At 39.2% G+C, this 25,234-nt stretch overlaps 1 protein-coding gene across 1 annotated transcript in view; it reads right to left on the minus strand.

The window, feature by feature from the left end:
- Positions 1-393: 393 nt before the first annotated feature.
- The window catches only part of MAN1A1 (mannosidase alpha class 1A member 1), a 47,370-nt gene continuing 22,529 nt past the window's right edge, over positions 394-25,234 (minus strand). The window contains exons 4-12 of the mRNA XM_053381794.1: positions 24,565-24,645; positions 20,620-20,714; positions 15,342-15,465; positions 13,583-13,676; positions 9,226-9,341; positions 8,010-8,229; positions 5,187-5,359; positions 3,418-3,533; positions 394-875 (exon numbers count right to left, since the gene is read on the minus strand). Coding sequence (XP_053237769.1) covers positions 752-875; positions 3,418-3,533; positions 5,187-5,359; positions 8,010-8,229; positions 9,226-9,341; positions 13,583-13,676; positions 15,342-15,465; positions 20,620-20,714; positions 24,565-24,645 — 1,143 coding nt within the window. The 3' untranslated portion in view covers positions 394-751. The remainder of the gene's footprint in view (positions 876-3,417; positions 3,534-5,186; positions 5,360-8,009; positions 8,230-9,225; positions 9,342-13,582; positions 13,677-15,341; positions 15,466-20,619; positions 20,715-24,564; positions 24,646-25,234) is intronic.

Consider the following 25,234-nt stretch of genomic DNA (forward strand, 5'->3'; position numbering starts at 1 on the left):
CAGAAGGTTTTGAGAATTGCAGTCTCAAATTGTTGTAGATAAGGGTAAGTTCAGATGGCAGCTACTATGCTCTTGGGTGTTGTGGCTTCTTGTGAAACCAAATACAGGAAAAGAAAAAAAAGGGCCCTAAATTTACTTAAGTTGATTTGCAGTTATGTTCTAAAATTGTTATTAGATAAGGGTTTCAACATCTGGACTTTGCCTATCAAGAAAAGCCACAGTTTAACATAATAGTGCACACAGATGAGATGAAACTATTCTTATGAACAGAACACCTTCTAAAGTATTCAAATTACCAATTAATGATAGACCCGCATAAGAAGAGGCTGTCACAGTCAGATTTGTCTCTAGTAATAGACAAACCACATTAACATATATTAAAAAAGAAAAAGCTCTTCATACTTAATTCTTTATGGCTTTTTGCAACACAGCAAAGTATTACAGCTTAAAGCAGACATCTCCTCACAGAGGAGGAAAGGATTTTGCAGTCAAAAACAAAATGGAAAACAAGTAACATGCTGACCTCTGTATTCTATTTGGCCAGATGCATACTGCAGCCTAACAAAATCTAGAGATGACAAGTTACAATTCCTGTCAAAAGATAAATACGTTTAATTATAATTAATTACTTTAGGTCCCTTGTTAAATATTGTACGGGTAGACACCAGACTGCAAAAAATTGGTTCAAAACTAAAAAATGATGGAATTTTAATTACTACGTTGTGTGCCCCAAACAGAATTCAGCATTATTTTATTGGCTTTTTCTTTTTTCCTCCTCTTCTTTTTTCAGAACTGGTAGAGGGTGTGCCTCAGTGTTAAAGACCCAATGTTCAAACGGTAGAAGATCATCTTCAGAAAATAATAAATATAGATACCTGGCAAAAAGAAAAGGATATTTAATAAACTACAAAACTGGAAGGCTCACATAGGAATAATAATGGAATCATTTGTATCTCTCAAAACACCTAGATCAATAAAAGTGCAATATATCTTAAATGTGGCATAGTGGTTAGTGTTGGACTAGGACCTGGGAGAACAGGGTTCAAGCTTATTATGTGGACTTTAGGCCAGTCTCTGTGCCTAAACTACCTCACTGGGTTGTTGCGAGGATAAAATGGGGCAAGGAAAAACCATGTCTGCCACCTGAGCTCCTTAGACAAAAGGTGGGATATAAATCTAATAAATAAAACAAAATATAAAGGAATAGCTAGAATAACACCTGACTGCATCTAAATTTTAGTTCCCTTTCTAAGCTCACATTTTTGTGTGAGCGCAAAGCAGTTTAGCACTCAAAATGACACATGGGGAGTGAAGAGATTTCCTCTAAGGAAACATGGAAATGCAGCTATGGGACTGTTTTGATCTCCAATATACAGATGCTCCAGAAGCTTAAATGGTGCTTAGAAAGCCCCTGTTGCCTCTGGAAGGGATGATATACAGAAGATCAGCCCTGATGGATCAGACCAAAGGCCCATATAGTTTCCATAGTTTTCACACAGATGCCAGATGATACTCAGTTGCTCCAGAGCCTCCCCTTCGAGAGCACGCAGCCCTCTTCTGTCCCTTCACAAATTATCTATTGGAAACACAGTATTTGTAATAAAGTATTTGTCCAGCCAGTGTTAACTATTCCGTTTAGGTGGGTAGCTTGCCAAATCCACTGCTCAATTTGCTCTGTGACACAGAAAGGAATAACTCCTTCATAAATCAAACCAGGCTCAACTATGAAAACTAGATTATTTTGCTGCACAGAACTACATTTCAGATAGTATTTAAGAATTAATGCTTAGGTGTTCAAGTTTGCTTCAAGAGACTTTTGAAATGGTCTCGCCTACCTGATTTGGAAGCACCTTTACTTCCTTAACATTTCCTTGAGAAGTTCAGACTTCTGGAGAAAAGCAACTGAAACAACTGCATGTAACTAAAGTTTGCCAAGCTTCTCTTTCCATCAGCCCCTCCATCTGCCTGGGCAACTGCTCTCTGTCAGGCTCCACAGATAGTAAAGCTTATACAGTGGTACCTTGAGTTACATACACTTCAGGTTACATACGCTTCAGGTTACAGACTCCGCTAACCCAAAAATAGTGCTTCAGGTTAAGAACTTTGCTTCAGGATAATAATAATAATAATAATAATTTATTATTTATACCCCGCCCATCTGGCTGGGCCTCCCCAGCCACTCTGGGCGGCTTCCATAAAAACCAAAAATACAGTAAAATATCACACGTTAAAAACTTCCCTGAACAGGGCTGCCTTAAGATGTCTTCTGAATGTCAGGTAGTTGTTTATCGCTTTGACATCAGCTGGAAGGGCGTTCCACAGGGCGGGCGCCACTACCGAGAAGGCCCTCTGCCTGGTTCCCTGTAGCTTTGCTTCTCGCAATGAGGGAACCGCCAGAAGGCCCTCGGCGCTGGACCTCAGCGTCCGGGCAGAATGATGGGGGTGGAGACGCTCCTTCAGGTATACTGGATAAGAACAGAAATCGTGCTCTGGCGGCACGGCAGCAGGAGGCCCCATTAGCTAAAGTGGTGCTTCAGGTTAAGAACAGACCTCCGGAATGAATTAAGTACTGAGCCCGAGGTACCACTGTATAGCACATAGCCAGAGTTCAAATCACTTCATAAATTCTCACTAATAATACTTATTATTCCCATGTTACAGAAAGTAGAGTTGGGTCAGAAAATGGAGAATTCAAGGTAACTAAGCAAATTTCTATTTGATATGAATTGAATCACAGGATTTTCTAGCCCACCTGCTCTGCCAGTATTTGTTTATATCTTGACTTTCTTTCACTGATCTTATAGCAGCATAAATGGTTCTCTCCTCCAGTCTATTCTCATAAAACACTGGGGGGGTAAGTGGAGAAACAGGGATGGGTTCAATGCTCATGGTTGAGTGGGAATTTGACCATGGTTCTCCTAAGTCCTAGGTCCGACACTACCCACATGTCAGTTTTCAGAGGCACAGAACCAAATGACTGCAGTCTCACCCTTACTTGGAACCAATCTGCCTGATCACAGCCCTGGCGTTCCTGGTCACAGTTACATTTCATTGTGCTTGTCTGAACTGACATGCTTGCTGAAGACATCAGCAGTACCCCCTGAAGCCCCCTGCTTCTATTCTGGCCCTGAACAGCATTTCCACGCAATTCTTTGCCAAAAAAAGCAGAACTAATTTTCTCCAGCACACACCAAGATTATGTGCAACACTCCCATCTGTTAAAATACTATGGTACTTCAGTAAACAGACCATCTTGTCTTTGAAAGACCACTAGCGATAACCTGCTTGCTTCTCCTGGTTCTGACTCCCCATATTCCCATACCCCTTTTTTGTTCCGTTGCCCTGTACGCCAGCCCATACAAAGATTAATGACTCTTAGCTCTTCAACTTTTAAACTGAAGGGTTTCAATTGCTTACTTGAGGGTTTCTGAAAGGAAGAAACTCTGCTGCACATCATCATGGGTTTGACGGTTGCTGTAAACATCCCTAACACCAGAATAGCCGCCATCTACTCTGCAGTATTTTTCCAATGCCTGAATTTAAAGAAAGGAAAAGAGGAGTTTGATATTTTATAACTTACGCCCTGCGCTTTAATGTAAAACATCTTCAGGGCACCTAATAGCACAAAGTTAAAAATTTAAACGATATAAAATAGCACAATTAAACATCAGCATCACAACAAATGTAAAACAACTGCCCAACTGAAGCCAATAAGACCAGTTAATGATTACTATTTAAAGTCTCATTGATTTCGAGCCATTTAACACACAACTTCAAAATGGAGTCCTCAAATTCCCTACACTGTAGTTTTTTCAAAGGGACAGAGTTCCTGAACTCGAAGGACATGCAGAGTAGAAAAACTGCCCTCTTTATTCCACACATAGACAAAGCTCCTATTGTACTGATGTGTTTCCCAGCTCACCAACCATTCTGATGGAAGTTGAAGATACTGAAAGATACTGGGCACAGTATGACTTGGGACCTAAATACTTGAAGTTATCCTGGAATCTGCTGATGGGGCCCTACTGAGAAGTGCACCAGTGAGTGATTGCAGCTGCTGTTACTATTATGGTTTTACCATTTCAATATTTGTCTGGTGTTCATGTTTTGATATTTATGATTACAGTTGCATTGAAGTTTATATTTGGCTGTGGTATTTGCCATGTAATTACTATATATTGCTTTGGGATCACTTTTGACATGACTGGCAGCCAATAAATCCAAGGAATTGGACACTGAATATATTCATGTTAAAACAGGGTGAGGTACTGACAGATACTAAAAAAGAATTAATAGTTATTTTTCAAACAAAAGGAAATAGAAGATTTGTGGAGAACTGTCTGGGATATTTTGTGGGAAACTGCAGTCAAACATAACTATGCATGAGTGCTGGTTAGTACATGAAGGGGTTAAGAACAGAGAAGTTTGTTCCTAGACTCAGGTCACACTTCTCTGATGTGGGAGGAAGTGAAGCCTTCTCTTCCTGTTCCCTCTCTCTGTGCCATGTAACTAGTCAAGAAGATTTGTCTAAGCAAGCGCCAAGCTTAGAGCATGTGTTTGATGCTTTCTGTATTTTCTACCCAAGAGTGTTCTGCCAGTGTTCTCCTTGCTGCTGCTTGGACAAATGCATGAATCTTTGGAACCTCTGGAACATTTTGTAAATAAAGTATTTTAAACGTACTTACCAGTGTGTAGTCAGTTCATTGCAAGAGTGGTAGAAAAAGAGGAACACTGTAAAAGGGTCTACCAACCTATATTCCTATTGATATTGCTGCTAGACTTTTGTGTGTTTAAACTCTGCTATTGGGGGCTCTCTTCTGCTACAGAGTGTGCAAAGCTCGATGTTTTGAATCTGGGCACCCAGCGGATTATTTTGTTATTTACCCCCGACATGTGGGTCACAAGGATTAATATTTTCCTCCCATATGTTTAAGACTCATAAGCTGAGTATTTATCAGTATTTCCAGCTAATGCACAAGATGGGAGGGCACTAAGGAACTAAAATCAAGGAGTTAGAAGCAATGTATAAGGACACTGTTAATGAGGAATTATTTAAGGAACTGGGTAATTATAAAATTCACACGAGGCAGAAGAATCATTAATTTTTACTAGGCAAGCTTATTTTGAGTGAAAATAAAACACATTATTCAAATTTAAGACTTTAAAGAAACAAACAAATATATTACCTCTACAGCTTCCCAGCCCCACTGCCGGTACTTTGGATCATGAGTGAATCTCCACATATACATGTAGGTTTCGATAACTTCAGGCCGTAAGATGTAGTATTTTTCATTCTGTCTAGTAGCAATTGCCTCAACTCCACCATCAAACCTGAAGGCTTCTGGTCCCAGCTTCATGCCTACACAAACAATGTGCAATATCCAACTGAGTTGGCACATGAAAAACTTTCAACTCTTCAGCATGTGGTAGAGCTTTATTAATTTACGTGAATCATTCATATAAGGTTAGTACTATGCCACAGAAATATTTTTGCCATTTCTGAACTCCACTATTCAATGCTTGTGTCATTAATGCATGACATTTTAGTGTGGAGGGCACAAATATTTTGAAAGCATCCCAATAAAACTTATAAAAACACACCTCTTCTATGACATTTATTGATATCCCTGTCCCTTCCAGGAAATAATGCAGAATAAAAAGGGCAAACTGGGGAAACAAAACTAGAAGAATGAATCTGCTTAAAAATTGTAGGCAACAATATTTCCAAGCTGAAAGTTGGGTCAAAGATAATGTTGGACTATGAATAGGCCTTATGTATGAACGACTCTAAGTTTTCTAGCAATATTGCTTTCTCTCACTCCAGGTTTTATTGGAAGAGGAAACATGTCCTTGATGAAACTTTAGCTTGAATATTTAAAATCTTATTATTTTTTGAGTACATAATGCCAATTGGTTGAAAGGGTTTATATGCCAACAGTTTAGCCTGTTTTAAATAGGCTCAACTGATCTCAACTAGAAGTCAGGTCAGGGAACACTCCTTCAGCCGAGATTCAGCAAGCACCCTCACTTTTGACTCTTAGGTGTCTCTTCAATATCTTTTTATACTGACAACTCTTGCATTGGTTTGAGTTCTTTTAGTCTGGCCCGCCATTTTAATTATTGTTTTGTACTGTTTTTAATTATTTTTGTGTTTTAGTGAAGTATGCCGCCAGAGACTGTAGCATATAAATACTTTAATAAATATTGATCTGTGCTTGTTTCAAGTTCTAGGCAATTCAAAATTAAGCTCTTGCATGCATTGATCATACTTTGCAGCCAAAGTTGATACAAAAGTCTTCTACTTTTCCCTTTACTGGACAGTTTGGTGTAACTTGGAAGTTCACAAGACAAGTGTTCGTTCCTCTGGAAGCAGAAGCAACTATTAAAACGCTACTGAAATCTACAAAGTAGTCGTTAGTAAAGGCAGTTAAGTCCAAGACATAGGAATACATTTAAATCTGCTGGGAACATGTTGCATTTTTTTAGCTTTTTAAAAATACCTGTAAAAACAAACCCTTTAGAAGTTTTCCCATTGATGTACATGGATATTGGACAACTGTGTACAATATCTATTGAATGTGTTTTAACAGAGGCAAAATGATACATAATGCATGTGTGCTGAAATGGGGAAGCTTCCAAGTAAACTGAGTGGAACTGATTTCTAGCACAGCCTTCTCCAATGTAGCGCCCTCCAGATGTTTTGGACTATGTCTTCCATCACCCCATACCACTGGCCATGCTAGCTGGGGCTGATGAGGAGTTGGAAGTCAACAACATCTTGAAGGCACCAGGTTGGAAAAGCTAGTCTAGCTTTTTACATGTCTGTCAAACTAACACAGGCACTCACTGGCTGATAGCCCACTACAAAACTTGCTACCAGTGTTAAAAGAGAGCGAGAAACACTCTTTAGTCAATAAGAAAATAGATTACAGGTAGTGTCATCCTGTACCAATCATAGTTTCAGTGGTGTTGTCTAACTACACCAAGGACAGAAGGTGGCTGTCAAAAGCAGTTCTACAGCTTATCTTTGAATGCATGAATATACCACTCTGGGCCTTAATATCAAGGGGAAACTCCCCCTCAAAAAACTTCCCTCCAAACAACATACAGTGGTACCTCGGTTTATGAACTTAATCCGTTCCGGAAGTCCGTTCTTAAACCGAAACCGTTTTTTAACCGAGGTGTGCTTTCCCTAATGAGGCCTCCCACCACTGGTGCCCTTTCACCATTCGGATTCCGTTCTTAGACCAAGGTAAGGTTCTCAAACTACTTCCAGTTTTGTGGAGTTTGTAATCATTCGTAAACAGGGCTGTTCTTAAACTTAGATACCACTGTACTCTGCTGACTGTAATTTATTTTAACTGTTTTTAATACTAAATTTTAAATTGCTGTAATCTGTGTCATGTGACAAAGGTATTTGAGAGCAGAAGCAGTAAAGGAGTCTAGAAATGCTGTGAAGTGCTGAAAAGCTGCAGAATCACTTAGCATGCTGAATCACTGTGACTCATCTTGAGGGTGACTCATTCTCTGTATAAGTATCGTACGTGTCTGCAGGCAGACTAAGTCAGACAGTCAGTCCATCAGTCAGTGTGTATGGAGCCTGACTCAGAAGTGAAGCCTGTACTCTCTGTATGCTCTGAAGCTAGTTTAAATCTTCTGTTCACTATGCTGTTTATTTGCAAACAAGTTTTAACACGGTAAAGCTTTTATTCTTTTACTGAATAAGACTCTGCATTATTAATTTACGCTGCATGTCAATCTGCTCTGGGATCTGGTGGTGAAGGGCACGTAAAAATAATAGATGACCCTCGTGGACCCTTCCAACTCTACAAGTCTGCGATTCTGTGATGACAAGTAATACAAATTCAATGCAGAAAAAGTAAAATGTATTAACTATGTTGGGGTGGGGGAAAGCAAAATGCACAGCACTAACCATCAATATAGAAATGGGCATGTTTTTTGGGGGAAACCCTCTGGAAAAGAGCTACTCCACAAAGTTTAATGCTTACTTGTGCGATCATAAGACTCGTGACATGTGCGGGCAATTTCAGCACCAAGTTCAATGTGACGTCCAGTTTTATCAGCAGGTGCTCCATCTGCACCCAGAACGAACATTCCTCCAGCAAAGCAAGTGAGGTGGCCCATTTTGTGTTCAAGCAGCCCACCCTTCCACTCAGCAATGTACATCAAACCAGTGCTAGATTTTCGGAGCAGATGGGTTTCGATAGACTAGAAAAATGCAAAAATATTTCTGTATTAGAAATAGACGCTCAGCTGGAAGGCATACTGCAGATCAGAAAGGGTACCAGAGGATGTTGTCATAGTTAACAAGAAGAATCAAGGAAGTTCTTTTGAGACAGGAAGGCTTCCCTCAGAAACTAGAAGCGTTGCCCAAATTAGAACAATATGAAAAACAAACTTGTACCAAAATGCTAGCAGACGGTAATGGTTGTAAAAAGGAAGCATGTTGCTAAAAACATTAAGACAAACAATAAAATAGTCTTTAAATACATCAGAAGCAGGAAACCAGCTAGGCAGGTGGCTGCATCAATAGAAAGCAGGGGAGGAAAAGGAGTGTACAAAGGAGTTGAATACATTTGTTGTGTCTGTCTTTACTGCCTGAAGTGACATTTTCAGGGAGCGATGTGAAGAACAGAGGCAAATAGTGACAAAGGACAAAATTCTAGGCCTTACTGACATATTTAAAATAAACAACTTGCCAGATCCAGATAGTATCTACTCTAGCATTCTTGAACTCTAATGTGAAAAGATTTAGGGGCTTCTTAGTCTGCCTGGCAGCAGTCCCCCTCCCCAGAAGCGACTTCCATAGGTTGGTATAGTATTTCATGAAGAATGAGCAGCTGTCATGGCAAGGGCAGATTTCGGCACACACAGTATGTTACTAGTGTTTCACATATGCAGTGGCCTCTGTACAGCATGGGCTTAGTTGACATATTCGATTAAACTTTTTAAAAAGATGGAAACCCAACTTATTATGCTTCCCTTTAGCTAAGGGAAAGGGCTACATTTATTCCTAAATTAGGAACAATGACATTCATGTAAAGTAGATGAATATACTTTTGTTTAAAGGGATACATATTCAATCAAAATTTATTGTTGAAAACATTTAAACAATCCAGACACTTAACATATGCTGCAAAGCCCCTTTCTTTAGAAGGTGTTTCATATTAGAAAATCTTAAGTAGATTTATATATTTCATTTACCTGAACAGCATCATAATACATCTGCATGCCTTCTTCATCTGTCTTGTCTGACATTAGCCATGCCTTCAGCAAATATTCATAAAAGCTATCTCCAAGCCCTCCAATTGACACATGATCTGAAAAGAAACAAACAGAAAAGCACTCTAAACTAATTTCACCTTCAATTTAAGTGTCTGTACACTCCCCACCCAATTTTAAAGATGAACTGCAAAATAACTCTTTGCACAGTAAAGCAAGACCCAAGAAATTATTTTAATTTGTAACCCTGCGCACACTTATCTAGGTGTAATTGCCATTGAACAAAGTGAGGCTGACTTCCAAGTAGATAAGCAAAGGATTGGGCTGCAAGCCATTGTTCAGAATAAAAGCGCTCTACAAACAACACTTTTTGATAAGCTGATTATATATAAATCCAATCACTCTGTATTGTATTGCTTCAAAATATAGTGCTCTGCGAGCATGAAAGAATGTCAAGCATTTGGCATATTTAGCTGAACTCTACCCCTAACATAAAGTTAAAAAGTCCTCCCATTCAACCTGATTTGATGAACTCATTCTATTCTTTCTATTCTACAAGTGGGACTGACACATGGTTCAAATGCAATGCATACCGTCATCTGGGTTTAAAAAGGTGAACCAGTCTAATTTTAAGTTGACTCTTTAGGTTTGATTTTAAGTCATGTTGTTTGATTTTGCAAGTTGATTCTCCTTTAGGTTAAATAGGAGGCAATGCTACACTTAAGAGTTTTATTGAACCTTTTAAATGAATATTTCTAGAATGATGAGATACATTTTATGCTTTCTTTCTTTTTCCAGATCATAGTGCATCTACCTCTTCTAAGGTAGCTAAATACTGTGCTGCTGCATGTAAATTAGTCACCAGGGACTAATTGTAGCAAACATCATTTTGTTTTCCGTGTCTGGTGCTTTTATAGTATGATACAGTTACAGTGGTACCTCGGGTTACAGACGCATCAGGTTACAGACTCCGCTAACCCAGAAATAGTACCTTGGGTTAAGAACTTTGCTTCAGGATGAGAACAGAAATCGCGCAGCAGCAGCAGCGCGGTGGTAGTGGGAGGCCCCATTAGCTAAAGTGGTGCTTCAGGTTAAGAACAGTTTCCAGTTTCCAGAACGAATTAAGTTCTTAACCCAAGGTACTAGTGATTTTATTGTTAGGGCTCTTTATTTTGTTTTCCTTGATATTTTATATATTTGCAAAAAAATTCTGGTCATTGACCATAATGGCAGATTTCCTAAATGTCAGTCATTGCTATGACTTCAATCACAGCAAAACAGTGAAAGGAAGAATAAAGTAAGTGTTTCACATAGCTAATGAGCAGAATACTGCTGGAGCAATGTGCCCCGTATGGACCAGAAATTTATTTATATTAAATGAAATCTGGAAAATTGAGGAGTATGTCTATTCTGGGAGGGATGGGGGGGGGCAGCTTTCCCTTTCACACCTATACCAAATATCCTGAAAAGAAAAAGAAGTCTATTTAACTTCATGAAGTTCTTCCTTTCCAAATTATGCCTTCAAAATTGAAAGAACAGACATGCTTGTTTACTCTTTAAGGCTTAAAACCAAACAAGTAATATGGCCAACTTTTTCCTATTAAAGGTTTCACCTTTACAGTGTGCATCTTTAACTATCAGCCTGTGACCTGGTATTTAGTTTTCTGAAATGTTACCTTTGCTCTCCATTTCCAAAGAAATGTTCTGTGATGGCAAGATAGAATTACGAAGAACTAACAAAACAGAACACTTTTTTTAAAGTAAAGAAATACCTCATTAATTACACGAGTGTCCACAATACAAAGAAGAAAGAAGCTTTTCTCAGAAGAATGAGTGCACTCTCTGTGATGGAAGGTTGATCTCTGAATAGCAGCATTTAAATGACCTTTGCAGTTTCCTAAATGAATTACCTCAGAAACTCTTGACATTTGCAGACTAAATAGCACAAGCAGAGTCTCATCAATAATAAGTCCTGCTATTATATCCATTATTGCTAGAGACAAATCTAATTGACCCATGACGCTGAAAATCACTTTCAATTTGCAACTGAAGTAACAAAGGCTAAATAAATGTACAGGAACAATAGCAATAAAATAGTTCCGACATTCGGAACTATAGTACTGCTGGTCTAATTGTAGTAGAAAATATTTTGCCTCACAGTGGCTATTGTTTCAGACTCAATATTCTCTAAGGCCCAGTGTCAACATTTTGGTGGTATTTAGTAAACGGTAGGGTGTGCACCAGATTCAACCAAAGCCCAAAGTCCAAGCTAAATCAGGTTGATTTGTGTCCTGCCTAGAGTGGGTAGAAGCAGCACCAAATCACTACAGGGCAAATGGGCTTGTCCCAAAAATATTTGTACAGATTTATGCCAATCTGTAGCTCCAAACAGTCTCACAGAAAGCCAGGCCAATGTTTCAATTATTAATTACAATACCATATAAGAATTCTAGTGTGGAGAGAAGGGGATCTGGAGGAAGGGTAGCATGATCTCCTCCTACCAAACATTTGCTAATCACAGGCTTACAGGGATGAGCTGGACTTTGCTTCATGCATGCTGCAGGGCTACCTAGAAGGCTCCTGGTGTGTATGAGAAGTCTTAAAATGAGAAACACTTTTGGAAGTCCTGTCTCTTATAAAGCGTTTGATGGGTTTGGTTGCATTTCTTCAGCTTGTGTTTGTTTTCTCTCGTTTGTCACACAATCCCAGTTCCCTCGTTTGTTTGTTTTGAAATGTTTGCCGTTTTATTTTTTATTTTATTATCGTCTCATTGCTAAGAATATTGCATTTTGATTATCTATTGCCAACCACAAACTACAAGAAGGATCTAGCTTGTGTTTTGTAGCTTAGAGGTGTTTTACCTTTTTATCTCTACAGTGCTACCTTGGTTCTCAAATGCTGAAAATCTGGAAGCAAGTGTTCCTGTTTTCAAATGTTTTTCAGAAGCCGAACATCTGATGCGGCTGTCAGCTATTGTTTCCGGGGCACCTGTACCAATCAGAAGCTGTGTCTTGGTTTTCGAACATTTCGGAAGTCAAATGGACTTCCAGAATGGATTAAATTTGCGTTTTTGTTTCTGAGGCTTTTTCGGTTAACTTGTTTTTGTGACTGTGTGGAACCCAGTTCAGCTACTGATTGTGTGACTGCGGAAATGGATAAAAGCCCCCCATCCAACAATGACTATCATCAGTGCAGGTAAGAAAAAATAATAATTTTAATTTTTATCATCTACAATACTGTCTTATTTATTTTATAGTACAGTACATTGATTATTGCTTTCATTTTATAGCTCAATGGTCTCAATAGATAGTAAAATTCATGTTAAATTGCTGTTTTAGGGGTTTTTTTAAAAGTCTGGAACAGATTAATCCATTTTGCATTACTTTCTATGGGAAAGCGCACCTTGGTTTTGTAACGCTTTGGTTTTGTAACGGACTGCTGGAACGGATTAAGTTTGAGAACCAAGGTACCACTGTATTTGCCATCCAGCCAAACCTTGTGGCCACAGCCTACTGAATGCAATATTATCATAATTTATCAGCAAACACAGGAGCATGAGAAATGACATGATTGAGCACTGAGTCTAATTTTTTTAATTACTTTTTTTGAAAAACAAATTTTAAAGGTGTACAGCACAAAAAGACCTGCAGCTATCCATCTGCAACTAGGCAGTTACTTCCCTCTAGAGAGAGGTTACCATGGCCCCAGTTTACATGTTTCTATGTCAAAAAAGCAAGTTATTGTAGCTTTTATTCTGCAATGCCAGTCAATGTGATTTTGGAAATTTGTAAAATCAGATCGAGCCTGATCCAGATTTACAACCAGAGCAACAAATCAAATAAACGTGTCTGCTATAACACTTTGTGAATTTTGAAATTTTGTATCGGTAAATCTTTTGTTAAATATTTATTATTAACAAGTAAAATAGATACATGTGCTCTCAAGATGACTGCTGCATTTGTAATGAACTGTGTCCCATTCACAAAACGAGTTCCACCTGCACAAGATAATTTCCCCTCCCTCTTCTCCCCCATGCAACCCCCCATTCTTTTCTGAGTGTTCCCAAATCCCTCCAGAGAGGGAGAGGAGACTCATTGTGCTTGCATTTATAAATTATGAAAATGCATTTCTATTTCATGAAAACAAAACTATCATAATTATTTTGGTTCAGAGTATATTTAGTGTACATTTTATAAACAAACACAAGTAATGAAGGGACAAAGAAAAGCCACATTGACAGTATAGTTCAAGTAGCTTTTTAAAAAGTCTTTTAAATGTTTTGTCTTTAAACAAAATAACTGAAATGTGTGCATACCGCCAGTGAAAATGATATACTTACGTTGACCCCATTGACCACTACTCGGATTTAGGTAATTAGGATAAAGACCTTCTGGCTTATCCAAGCGTTTTAAAACTTTTCTAATGTTCATAACCTATGTCAAATAACAAAAACAATCATGGTGTTTCATATGCACACTTTTTGGTGTATTTTACATAAAGAATTTATTCTTTGCAAAAAGAAAAGAAATGTATGACTATTCAAACTTAAGGGAAGCAACTCTTTCAAGAGTACTGGATTATATTCTAACTAAACTTCTGCTGACAGTCTCATGAGCAGAGTTTTGCTTTTGGGACACATTCCACAGTGAAAAGGAAAGAGGAAAGAGGAAATGCTTTTTGTCAATCTTTCCTTCCCACTGCAGCCCCTTGAAAATCTGCTTGAAAATCATGAGAAGCAACAAAATGGGAAGAGGAAATTGACAAAAATGCTGCCAAGCCCATACTCCAACCAGACCTTCTGCAGGATTCCAGTTGCCTATATAAACAGAAGCAACCTTTCCATTTGCAGATGAGTTGTTAGGATTCAAGCCATCATTTTATACTGGCTTGCACTCTCCCCCGTCCCACTCTCACACACAGCCCATACTGGGATGGACATCGTCCAGAGCTATTTTGTGTAGCTAATTAATGACTTCTTGCTAGATTAGTGTTGAACATTAGCTGAAAAGTAATCTGGTTCCGTAACTCCTCAATATATGTTTGAGAACCTATGGCTGCATTTGAACTTGGGTATTCAGTAACTATAGTTAAAAAATGCAAATAACATGTGTACAAGCTGCTTGCTGTCCTAGCAATCCTGTTTTGCTGCTCCTTGAGCTGAGCAAGGAAACAAACCACAAACGGGTTGACTTAGCATTATATCCAAACCAGCCGTTTGTTTCACTCTCTAAACCCGAAGCCAAGGTTTGTTCTTAGTTGCAGATTGTGGTTTGGAGAGAGAGAGAGAAGCAAACCAAGAGTGCTGCTTTGGACAAAACATAAAGCAGCCCTTTGTAGTTTGTTACTACTAAGAGAGCAGAGAAGTGGAAGAGCCTGGGCTGGACGAACAGGCTAATTTGTTAACTGCTTATTATTATATACAAATGAAGCATATGTTTGTAATGCAGAATGTATTAGGGGCAATTATGGATTGTGTTCCATGTTGGGCTATTACAAATGTTTCATCTGAGCAACTGTATCAGCTTGCCAGGCGGAAGGGTGTCCATCCCCCCATGTGCTACTCTAGGGGATCACCCAACCACTTCAGAGTCAATTTCATGGGTGCAGGGGGCACACAAGGGGAGGCCTTACTGCAAAAGCAGCTACACAGGGCTTCCTCTGATGGGGTGAAATATACCTAATAAGCCCTATGTTTTTAATCGCACACTCAAGTTAGTTGGAAAACATTTCTTTTGAATCAGCACCTAAAACAGTCTGTTGTGCCATAACAGGCAAGCACAACATGATTTAGGGATGATTACTACCTGTGAAACTACTAATAAGCTGGATACCAAAAAACCTAATGCACAGAAAATCCACACACGCTTTCTCTCCCTTGTTTGCAGTACAAGGTCAACCTCTAAGATACTTAAAATGTGCACACTTCTATCATCCTACTTTCATAAAACATTTGAAAGAAGTGCTGGAAACCAAATCATTTGTACTCTGAAAATAAGTTCAGAGGATCCAAAGAACAAAAATGGAGATATTCCCAACAACTGGCAATTGTCACACTTCCAAAAGTGTGATGCAACTACTGGCAAAAACTCTTAACTGACCTTTTCAGCAAACACTGGATTTCCAGATAAGTGGCTTAGATGCATAAATTCCAAATGCAGAGTTCCAAATTCCGCCAAAATACTGCTTCCTCCTGAAGCCCAGGGCCAGTTGCGACCAATGCCACTAAAAAGGAAAAAAAAGTGATGTGAGATTGAGAAATAAAACAGTTACAACATCATGCACTATGTAGTAGCTTGACAAGAAAAATAAAACCCCTGAATACTAAATGCTAAATGCAATAAAAAGCCCCTGCTATGTAGCCTCTTATTTAATCACATTTGCATCTCTTCAATGTTCACATGTACTTTGCTTTTATTTCCTGTTAATGCTGTTAAGCAGTCAGAGCAGCACTTGCTTTGGAGTATGCCTAGTTCACAATACTTAGAAGAGCTGCATTACCAAATCATTTTTATGTGAACCTGAATACCCTCCAAAGAGTGCTGTTCACCTAAATTAGCTATTTGTAACTATAGGATGGAGCCAAAATAAAATGTATTATTCAGTTCCTTTTCAATATTAGCACATTTAACCTATCTGCACTGCTTTAGTACTATTGCAAGTTGAGAGGATGCCCAATTTAGCAATAAGCTTGTTATACACAGCCCATGAAGGAGAAGGCTTAGAGATACTAGCCCTTCCCAAGCAGATCTTCTCTTTCTTCCAGAGTACCATACATTACTGTCACGTGCTTCCTTGAGTGAACTTGTCTAACAGCCTCAATCCTATGAAATAAGCCCAAATTAGTTCAAAGGTGCTTATGCCCAATGGACGTTGACTCCTTGTCACACTTGGCCAGCTTTATGTGATGAAAACTGAACCAGCATCCATCCTTGGTATTCTCTTCCAGCTCTTGCATGGAACCTACTAGTCTGTCATCTCAGGCTAGTTATGGTCATGAATCAGTTATTCACATGAGTGAACTCTTGACGTGACTACAACTGGCGTGAAACCTGTATTTCTTTTCTTCAAAGGTGTGTGAAACCACTATGGCAAAAAACCCATGTAGTTTATTTTCAAAATAGAAAGTTGTATAAAAATGGAGTCTCTTTTCAAAACTTTAAACTAGGATATTATACTTCATGCTATACCTGATACAAAGCATGGGCTGTTAAACAAAGCATTGACCTTCCAGTGAAATAGAAACCAAATATTACATTAAAAAGCTTTCTGTGTGAATCTTCTGTTACTTATTTTACATTGTGGTTAACAAAAAGAACTTCCAAAATAGAAAGCACCAAGGATTTCTAGGTCCACAAGTTCAATACATGATTACTTTGAAATTTCTGATGAAAGAAATAAGGCAACCTCTTTCAAGAGTCAGCTGAACAAAATGGAATTCAGTTTTTGAGGCTTTGGGCAAAACTTGGTATAAAAATGATCCTGGCCAAGACCCTATTTTGCAACAAAACAAATATTCTCAGTATGCTTATATTATCATGTACATCCTTGCATGAAAGTAAATCAGACCTGGCTGTGGCAATGGACTCTACATGGGGGTACCTTTGCAGACTGCAAAAAGCTTCAACCAGTCCAGAATGGAGCAGCAAGAATGTTTGTGGGAGCTCACCCCTGGATCAGGCTACACCTATCCTGTGACAACTGCACTGGTTACATATTTATTTTCATGTACAAGTCAAAATATCAGAGATGGTTTTTAAAACCCCAAATGGCTCTGGCTTAAGATATCTGATGGAATGCCTTCGCCTGTGTGTTGCTAAGCTATGGGAGAGACTCCCATCCATCAGGGAGACTTATTTTACTGTGAAGATAGCAAGGCCTTCTCAGTGGGCAGCCCCCACATTGTGCAACATGTTGTCTGCTGAAGCCTAGGTTGTTCATTCTCTTGTTTTCCATGGGTTTGTGAAGATGCTTTTCTTTCAGCTGGCTTTTGCTGATGGACTATCTGAAGAGACAGTTTTATCTCTGCTTCCTGTTTCTTTTCAGCTGTTCTTGAATGCATTTTGCCTTTACTGGGGGGCTTTAATGTGAATCTGATCTATTTGTTGTAAACCATCTTAAATTATGTGTATAAGTGTTTTTAAAAATCTTATCTAAATAAATATAAATTACAGTAGAAGAACCGGTAGCAAGAGATTTAGTCTGCAATCCTGTGCACGTTTCCTAAGACTATGACCCACTAATGCAGTGGGACAGCTAGGTAAAATATGCATGGGACTGAACTTTTAGCTATGTATATTTTCATAGCTGCTTATGATTTATTATTCTCTCTCAACAAAATGGAGATGCATCAACACCGCTCAGTGCCTACTTGGAAACCCGAAGAAAAATGTGCAGCACTTCATGTCTGGGATTTATTTTACTTTCATCACCATGAGATAAGTTCAAAAACTAATAACTATTTTTTATGCATAGGTTGAAATAAAGATAGCAAACTCAACTGTCAAAGAGATGAAAATACCAGAGGGACAGAAACAAAGATCTGCACTTTCTTCCTGCCAGAGGGGCATTCATTAAAATTCTTCAGGTATTTATGCTTTCAAAGTATGTGGGCTTAAATTCAGGGATTTTTTGTAACAAATTACAGGAATAGTGCTGCTGAAGAGTTTCAGATAATCAGTTGGAGCCAAGGTGTATGAAGCACGTCAAATGTGGGGCAGGCATGGGTAATTTCAGCCAGTAGCAGAAATATGCATTTAAAAAAATACTAAATTTACATACATTTCATAAACATTTAGCTACTTTGGTGAAACAACTGAATGGAAAAGAATAGTTAAGGAGTTTCTCCAACATGGCTTTATTTGAATATTTCACCTGCAGTTGTAGGCAAATCTGCAGGAATCAACAGAAACTATAAGTTATTTCTTGCCCCACATATACATTTAGGTTGCAATTAAATGCACATTTACCTCAAGTAAGTTCCACTGAACTCAGTAAATGAGAACATCCAGTCTTTGTCCCATGCATGAATGTCCCATGCAGTAGTGCAGTGGGGGGCGGGGGAAAGGAAGGGTGTAGCCCTGGGTACAAATTTCTGAGGGGGTGCAATCAGGCCCCACCACCACCAGCTCCCTCATCAAGGCCGGAGCTGTGGGGAGGCAAACCGTGCACAGGCTGGGCCTTCAGCTGGGGCAGCACTTCCTTTTCCTCATGGCTGGCAAAGGGACACTTGTGCATGCTCTGCCCTGGGATGGCCAAGAGGGAGGGATGAAGAAAGCACTGCCAGAGCCATGTGCGTTGCCCAGAGCACCTCGCTGCAGGGACAGGAGGACGAGGTTACACGGCGAAGCTCCTGGCTTCACGTTTCTCTGCCTTATCTCTGCTCTCAGGTTGGGGCTAGTTTGCAAGGAGAGATTCCCTTGATTGGATGCTGGCCGGCGAAGGGACTGACTGCTGCCCAGTCCACTAGGGGGCACAACACTTGCCCCGCCTAGGGCACTGGCAACCCATGCTATACCCCTGAGGAAATGTGCATGTGTTTGAGAAAGATAGGAGGAGCAAAGCATAGCCTTTTCCCATCTTTCTCATACACTTGCTGCAACACATCCCTTCAGTAAAAAGCCATAAGCTGTTTGGTCTCTTACTGTGGCGTGGACCCAACCACCTCAGATGTACAGATGGCTGATTTAGATCTTTATAGTCATCCTTGGCTTACTGTTTTGTGTGTAATGCATCTGTTTATATATGAATGAATAAACATGTCGGACAAAAAAATGCTGCTTTTAAATATGATTAGTCAGTGTTTTCCTAGATTAGCTCAATAGTCATTTCATTCAAGAAGCAGGTACATGAAGGCAATTTAATTATTGAAAAATCCAGATCCCAGTGCATTTTAAGTACATACATACTTCTTTAGGTATTGAGTTTATAGCTTAGTTCCTCATTAGGAAGCACATTCCAGCTCCTGTAAATCTCAAACATACTTCTTATCATCTTTCAGAATACACTTATGTAGCACTGATTAAGAAAGGCAAACAATACAAGTTTCCCATTGCTTTATGTGCTAAGGGTTTGATTAATCATTTTTCCTGGAGTTTCACACATAGCAGGGGGGAATAAAATATAAGAAAGCTGTAAGATTATATGTAACAGTGAGAGCCAGCCTTAAAGTAGTTCCCTAAAGCAAAAGCAAGCTGAACACTAAATCAGAGAACCATGAATATGAGTCTGTTATTCTATGAGTCATGTGATGATAATAAATTATATCTGAAAAAGAATCTGTTAGATCTAAATCCCCCTACAACAGCATCTTGTATAATAGGGAGATTCAGTACCAGAACCACTCCAAAGCCGCAGGGAAGTCAAATAGATTAAAAGGCAATTCATTCAACATAGCTGTTGGCATTGGGAAGACAGGTCAGTAACACAGCCCTACTGACTTCTACTGTCAACAGTTTGTACAACCCTTCCAAGTAGCAAAGAAACCTGAAAACAGACTGAATATAAGTGTGATCCCTAACAAAGTTACAGTGTGTAGCGTGTTCCCATTCAGTATTCCTACCAGTGATTTCCTTTTCAGCATAAGCCATTCAATTCCCCTTCCTGTTTTGAATTCTACCCTCCACTCCTCAGTCAGTCACCATTTTGTGCCCTCTGAGCATGCTCACTCCTCATTGAGTGGTTTGTGTTATCTTCTGAAGGTTTTTTTTAATACAATAAGTAAAAATAAATCTGGTACTTCAACAAGCCTTGAGTTCCCTCAAGTCTGTCTATTTTCGCCATGTCACACACTTTGAGAAGGAGGGTGCAATTAGTAAATATTGATTTAAAAATGCAATAAAAAGAAGAGTAAATATTTGTACTGTTCTTGCATCAAAAGCTGACTCTCATGCAGGTCACCTTTTTGTCTTTTGTACAATTTGCTATTGTATGATAGAATAAAAAGATGATCAACATAAGAGCATGGTGTGCATTAAAAAATATACACTAGTTAATTAATTTACCATTTGCCAGTTGAAGTAAATTAAGAAAGGAATTGAAATAATTAAGTTACACCAATTTTAGAAAGTCTCAATGTGAAATTCAGGAATATTAACTTTAAATCTAGAATACTGTGGCTTCACTACCTCCTTACAAATATTCAGAGTAGACTTTGAGAAGACTGGACTTCTATTCAACTGAGACCACAAAAGTTGTTTCAGTTTGCAGAATGTCTGCAAATTGCAACAAATGAGGAAAATGAGAGAGCAATTATGTGTCACCTCATGTTATGTATTCACATAAGCCAGGAGCCTAAAAGGTAAGATAATACAGAAAATTGTCGCCTGATTGTCCATCCCAATAAATAAAGGGCAAACAGAAGCTATTCCTTGTTTTTACCTTTTGATATTTAACAATGCCCAAGGAATTCCTGTTGGCGTGTTGAAGGCTGGAAGCAGTTTCTCTCCTAGTTCTACTGCTTTCTTCCGAAATACCTGTAAAATTAAAACCAGCAATAGTCAGACAAATCAAGAAACAATAAAATCTAATTCACCTGGAGCTGTGGAATTCTCCCAGGTCAGAGTCACATTAGCCATCCTCCAACACATGGTAAGTAGGATTTGGAATACTTCATGGACACTTTTCCATAACAAAACGAGTTAGAAGCTTTGTTCTAATTTTTAAGTGAAAGCTGAAAGCTGAACATTTTTGGAAAGGGTCCTGGAAAATCTCTGAAATTGCTCTGCTTGTACACCCATCCATTCATTTATGAGACTTGTAGACCCCAAAACAGATTACATATATGAAAAACAAAATAGAATAAAAATTGAACATTAAAAATCCATCACTCCAACAAAGAAAAAATAATTTCACATTTCCTCTTTTCATCAAGCCATAAAAATTATGTACAACATACAACTCTATTCTTCATTCAGACAATCCTGCATTTTATTATTTAGTTCCCGATTTATAAACCCACCCTTCACATAGTGATCCCTGAGAGGCATACAACATAAAATCAAACTAAATCAAGCTAATGTGATTTACCACCAATGATTCACACATTTATTTGCATGTGCTCTAGTGGCCATCCTTCAAACCCATCCAACAGACAAGTGGCAGTCCATCACCACATCAGGGTACTGGTTCTAGACAAGACTTGCCAATTTCATTCATGTGCACAGGTAGGTTTTTCAAGAATGCTGGAAACTAAACTGAGTGGATCTGGCAGTTCACCCACTTGAATCCGTTGCCTCTAATCTATGCCTCTGTTCACCAGCACTTAAAGATGAAAGGAGAACGATGAATAACACTGGCACAAAGCAGAGTTAGGAATAGAAAACACTTCATATGTCCAGATTTTGCTCGCATTACCAAAAAATGACTATTGCAATTTGCTAATTAGGTTTTGTTATCTTATGAGAAGAGGAGCAAAAACCCAGTGGAAAAAAGTTTAATTCAGCTAACAGTAAAACTTCTGTTAGCAGAATGGGGAAGGAAGCACTTTTCAGCTACTCCCTCTCTCTCTGCAGTCTGCCATGCCTCCCTAAATCTGCTCTGAAGGATTGGGAGGATGATCTGGAGTAAATTTAGAGAGAGGTTGATGAAAGGGGGGATAGCTGAAAACTGCTTCCTTCCCCATTCTGCTAACAGAAGCCTTACCTATCTGAATGACACAAACGGATTATAAACCTAAGCAAAGATTTTTTTTAATGTAACTAAAATTCCCTGTAAAAACACAGAGAAGAAAAATGAAAAATGTAGACAGGGCACAGAGTTTGCAGATAACTCAATGCACATGAAAGTCATTGCTCTAAATAAAATTCTTATCTACATATTACTTGAAAAGAACCTCAGTCTGGAGGAGACACTGAAAGTTCCAGGAAGTGCCCTGTAAGTTTTCCTACTTGGTTACATACACAATCTTTTGCCTGATCAACCTTTAATCTCTTAGCAGAACAAAACTCTACATCTAATTGGTCAATACTTGTTTTCTGGCTTCAGAACATCAGGGACTGCAATCTTTAGCTGATCTAAGGTCAATTCATGACAAACAGAAAAACATTTATTCCAACGAAATAAAAATGCAGGTTCAGTGTCACAAAAATTGAATTATCTAGGACTGCACAAACAATTGACAAATCCTGAATCAAGAACGGAAGCAGAGCCACTTCAAAAAGGTTTGTCTGAAGTGGATCTCTACAAAGCACTATGGGAATTCAGATGTTTCATCACAGCAAACTGAGTCTCCAAAAAATTCTCCTCTGTCATAGAAGAAAAATGCCAGAGCTGGGAGAGGGAGATGTCTTTTGTGACAGACAGGTCTAGCTTTTAATCAGAAGACATCATTTTACCAGGGCTCTCCAATCACAGTGCTTTGGAAGACGGGATGCTTAATACATCACCTAGTTTTTGTCTCTTCTGTGCTTTGTCAATTCTTTGTGCTCTGCCAGTGGTGAATGCTTGGAAAACACTGAACATTAAAGCCCTTCTGCCTTTGTGCCACATGCCAAAAATATCCACTCCTATCAAATCAGCTTTGTGCTTAGTTTCTGTGACTTTTGGTGCCAACTGAGCACAACACAAGCCTGAAGCTGTTTCTTTCATTCATCATAACTCCCTAGCCACGGCACTCAACGTCCTGACATTTTGCAAGTTACTTTCCTAGGGAAACCTCTACAATGTGCAACATCTTCATAATAAAATTGTTGCCCTACAGTAAAGTGCCCACCAGCTCAGGTGTAACACACACACCAAGAATATAGGTGTGGCTAATCCAACAGGCTATATGGGTGAATACCCAGGCGATGGTGATGCCCCAAAGTGGTATCAGACGCAAAGTCTGGCAAATCACTTCAATCTCTTCTCCCAAAGCAGTAGAAGACAGAAGGGAAGGGGCAAAGGGAACACACAATAGGGATTAACACACACACCAGGCAAAGGAAAAGCAGGCAAGAAAGGAAAGGAACAAGCCAGCAGTAAAGATGGTGGACAGGAGTAAAGTTGGGAAACCAAACAAAATGGTGACTGGTAAAAGACAAAGCAGAGGAGGAAAAAACAACAACCAACCCTCAATCATACCAACCAAACAGACAAAAACACTCTGGAAAACACATCATGCCACACACCACTCATATAAAGAATAATTAGAAAAAATAAGCTTTAAAGAGACAGAAGAAACACCTGAGGAGAAATCAGTAACAGGAGCCAGAGAAGATGTGTAGAGCTTTCGTCAAAGGCATATTGGGAATGATCTACATCCCAATATGTTGTCCTGCCTTTCAACCACTAGGTGGGGCCATAGACCCAACCTGATAGCCTTGTTACCACAATGTGAAATCTGCAAAGGCTGTGTTGCAGAACTGCTACAGATATCCTTCTGAAATTTGGCAGGATTCATCCACTTAATAAGGGATCAAATGTTGCTCTTTTCCAAACCAATGAAGTGGGGTCCAAACCGAATCTTGTGGTTTATACACCCCACCGAGCAAATTTTGGAGGTAGGGAGCAGTGTGGGGAGTTGACCAGGGAGAAGCCCCATTATGCAAATAGAAGTCCTTGCACAAGGTCTCTGCTGACGGGACTCATAAGCTGAATCCTGCCGTCAGGGAAAAATAGTTGTGCTGATTTTAGGCAGCATGATACAGCGCAAGCTCACACTGTCTCCCTGCCCTGCTGCCACCCTACACTTAAGTACAGGCACCCTAAGAACAATATCCCAAGACTTCTCAAAGAAAAGCAAAAGAATTCCCATTTTTTTCTTTTCAACTACTGTGTATGTAAGAAATAAAAAGGGGACACCAACCTTTCTAGACTCTCAAAGTTATTTGCATACTTGTTATGGGAGATGAACTCATTTGGAGTATGTACATACAGGGTAGTTTACAGGAACTTTGGGAGTGAGAGTCTGGGAGTGGCACAGACTCCCACAAGAGATGATGGACTCTCCTTCCTTGGAGGTTTTTAAGCAGAGGTTGGATGGTCATCTGTCATGGATGCTTTAGCTGAAGTTCCTGCATTGAGGGGTTGGACTAGACGACCCTTGGGTCCCTTCCAACTCTATGATTCTATGACTCTCTTGAAGAGCTCAGCGATTAGGTCTTCCCATTCTTGAGGCGTCCCAGACCCAAGTTGCTAAGGGCTTTGAACCCGGCCTGATAGTGTATGAGGAGGTAGTGCAAGCTTTTGAGCACTACAGTTATGTGCTGGCAGCATTTCTCCAATTAGCCAGTCCCTGGTGTGTTGTTGGCTAACTTCCGGTCCCCTAAGCCAAACTTTGGGCTTTAACCTGTTACTCAGTATTATAGATTTAGAGCTACTATTGAAGACCATAAATGATCTTACCTCTTCTCCAGAAAGGTAGTATGCTGAAAGCAGCCCACCAACAAAGCGAATGTTCACTTCAAAAACGGAAACTTCTGCATTCTATGAATACAAATACAATACATTTTTAGGTAAATTATAGTGAATTTTCAACATGAAAAGGAAATACAATGTCTGCAGTAGTATCCAGTTGTTTCTAGGGTCTGGTTTGCATGACATGGTAAGCCAAAATTTGGCAGGCAGCTCTAGAGGAGCTTGCAGCTGCTTTGCTCCTCCTGGTGCTTTTAACCCCTGTGCTGCACTGAGCTAAGTCAAGGTTTGACTGAGCACGTTGTTTGAACCCAAGCTCACGGTAAGGTTCCCTCCTCATTAACCATAAGCTGTATCCATGATTTTTTACAAACTTGGCTCCATATCACAGACAGTGAAGTCACTATGAACTCTTTGTCTCCAGGAGGATACACTATCCAAAGATTTAAGCGTAATTCTTGCCCAATTTGCATTCAGTGTTTATGCCAGTTTTAAGCTTCAAAATGCAGTATGAAAAAGTTTATATCCAGAAGCAGAAATAAAACGATGCTTCACAAATACAGAAACATCAGTTAAATTCTAAGAAAATGTATTTCTTGTTTCCACAATGAAGGAAATATTTCACCTAAGGAAGAGTTTAACAGACTACTAAAATCATTTG

The sequence above is a fragment of the Podarcis raffonei genome, chromosome 3, assembly GCF_027172205.1.
Source record: "Podarcis raffonei isolate rPodRaf1 chromosome 3, rPodRaf1.pri, whole genome shotgun sequence".
Taxonomy (NCBI): domain Eukaryota; kingdom Metazoa; phylum Chordata; class Lepidosauria; order Squamata; family Lacertidae; genus Podarcis; species Podarcis raffonei.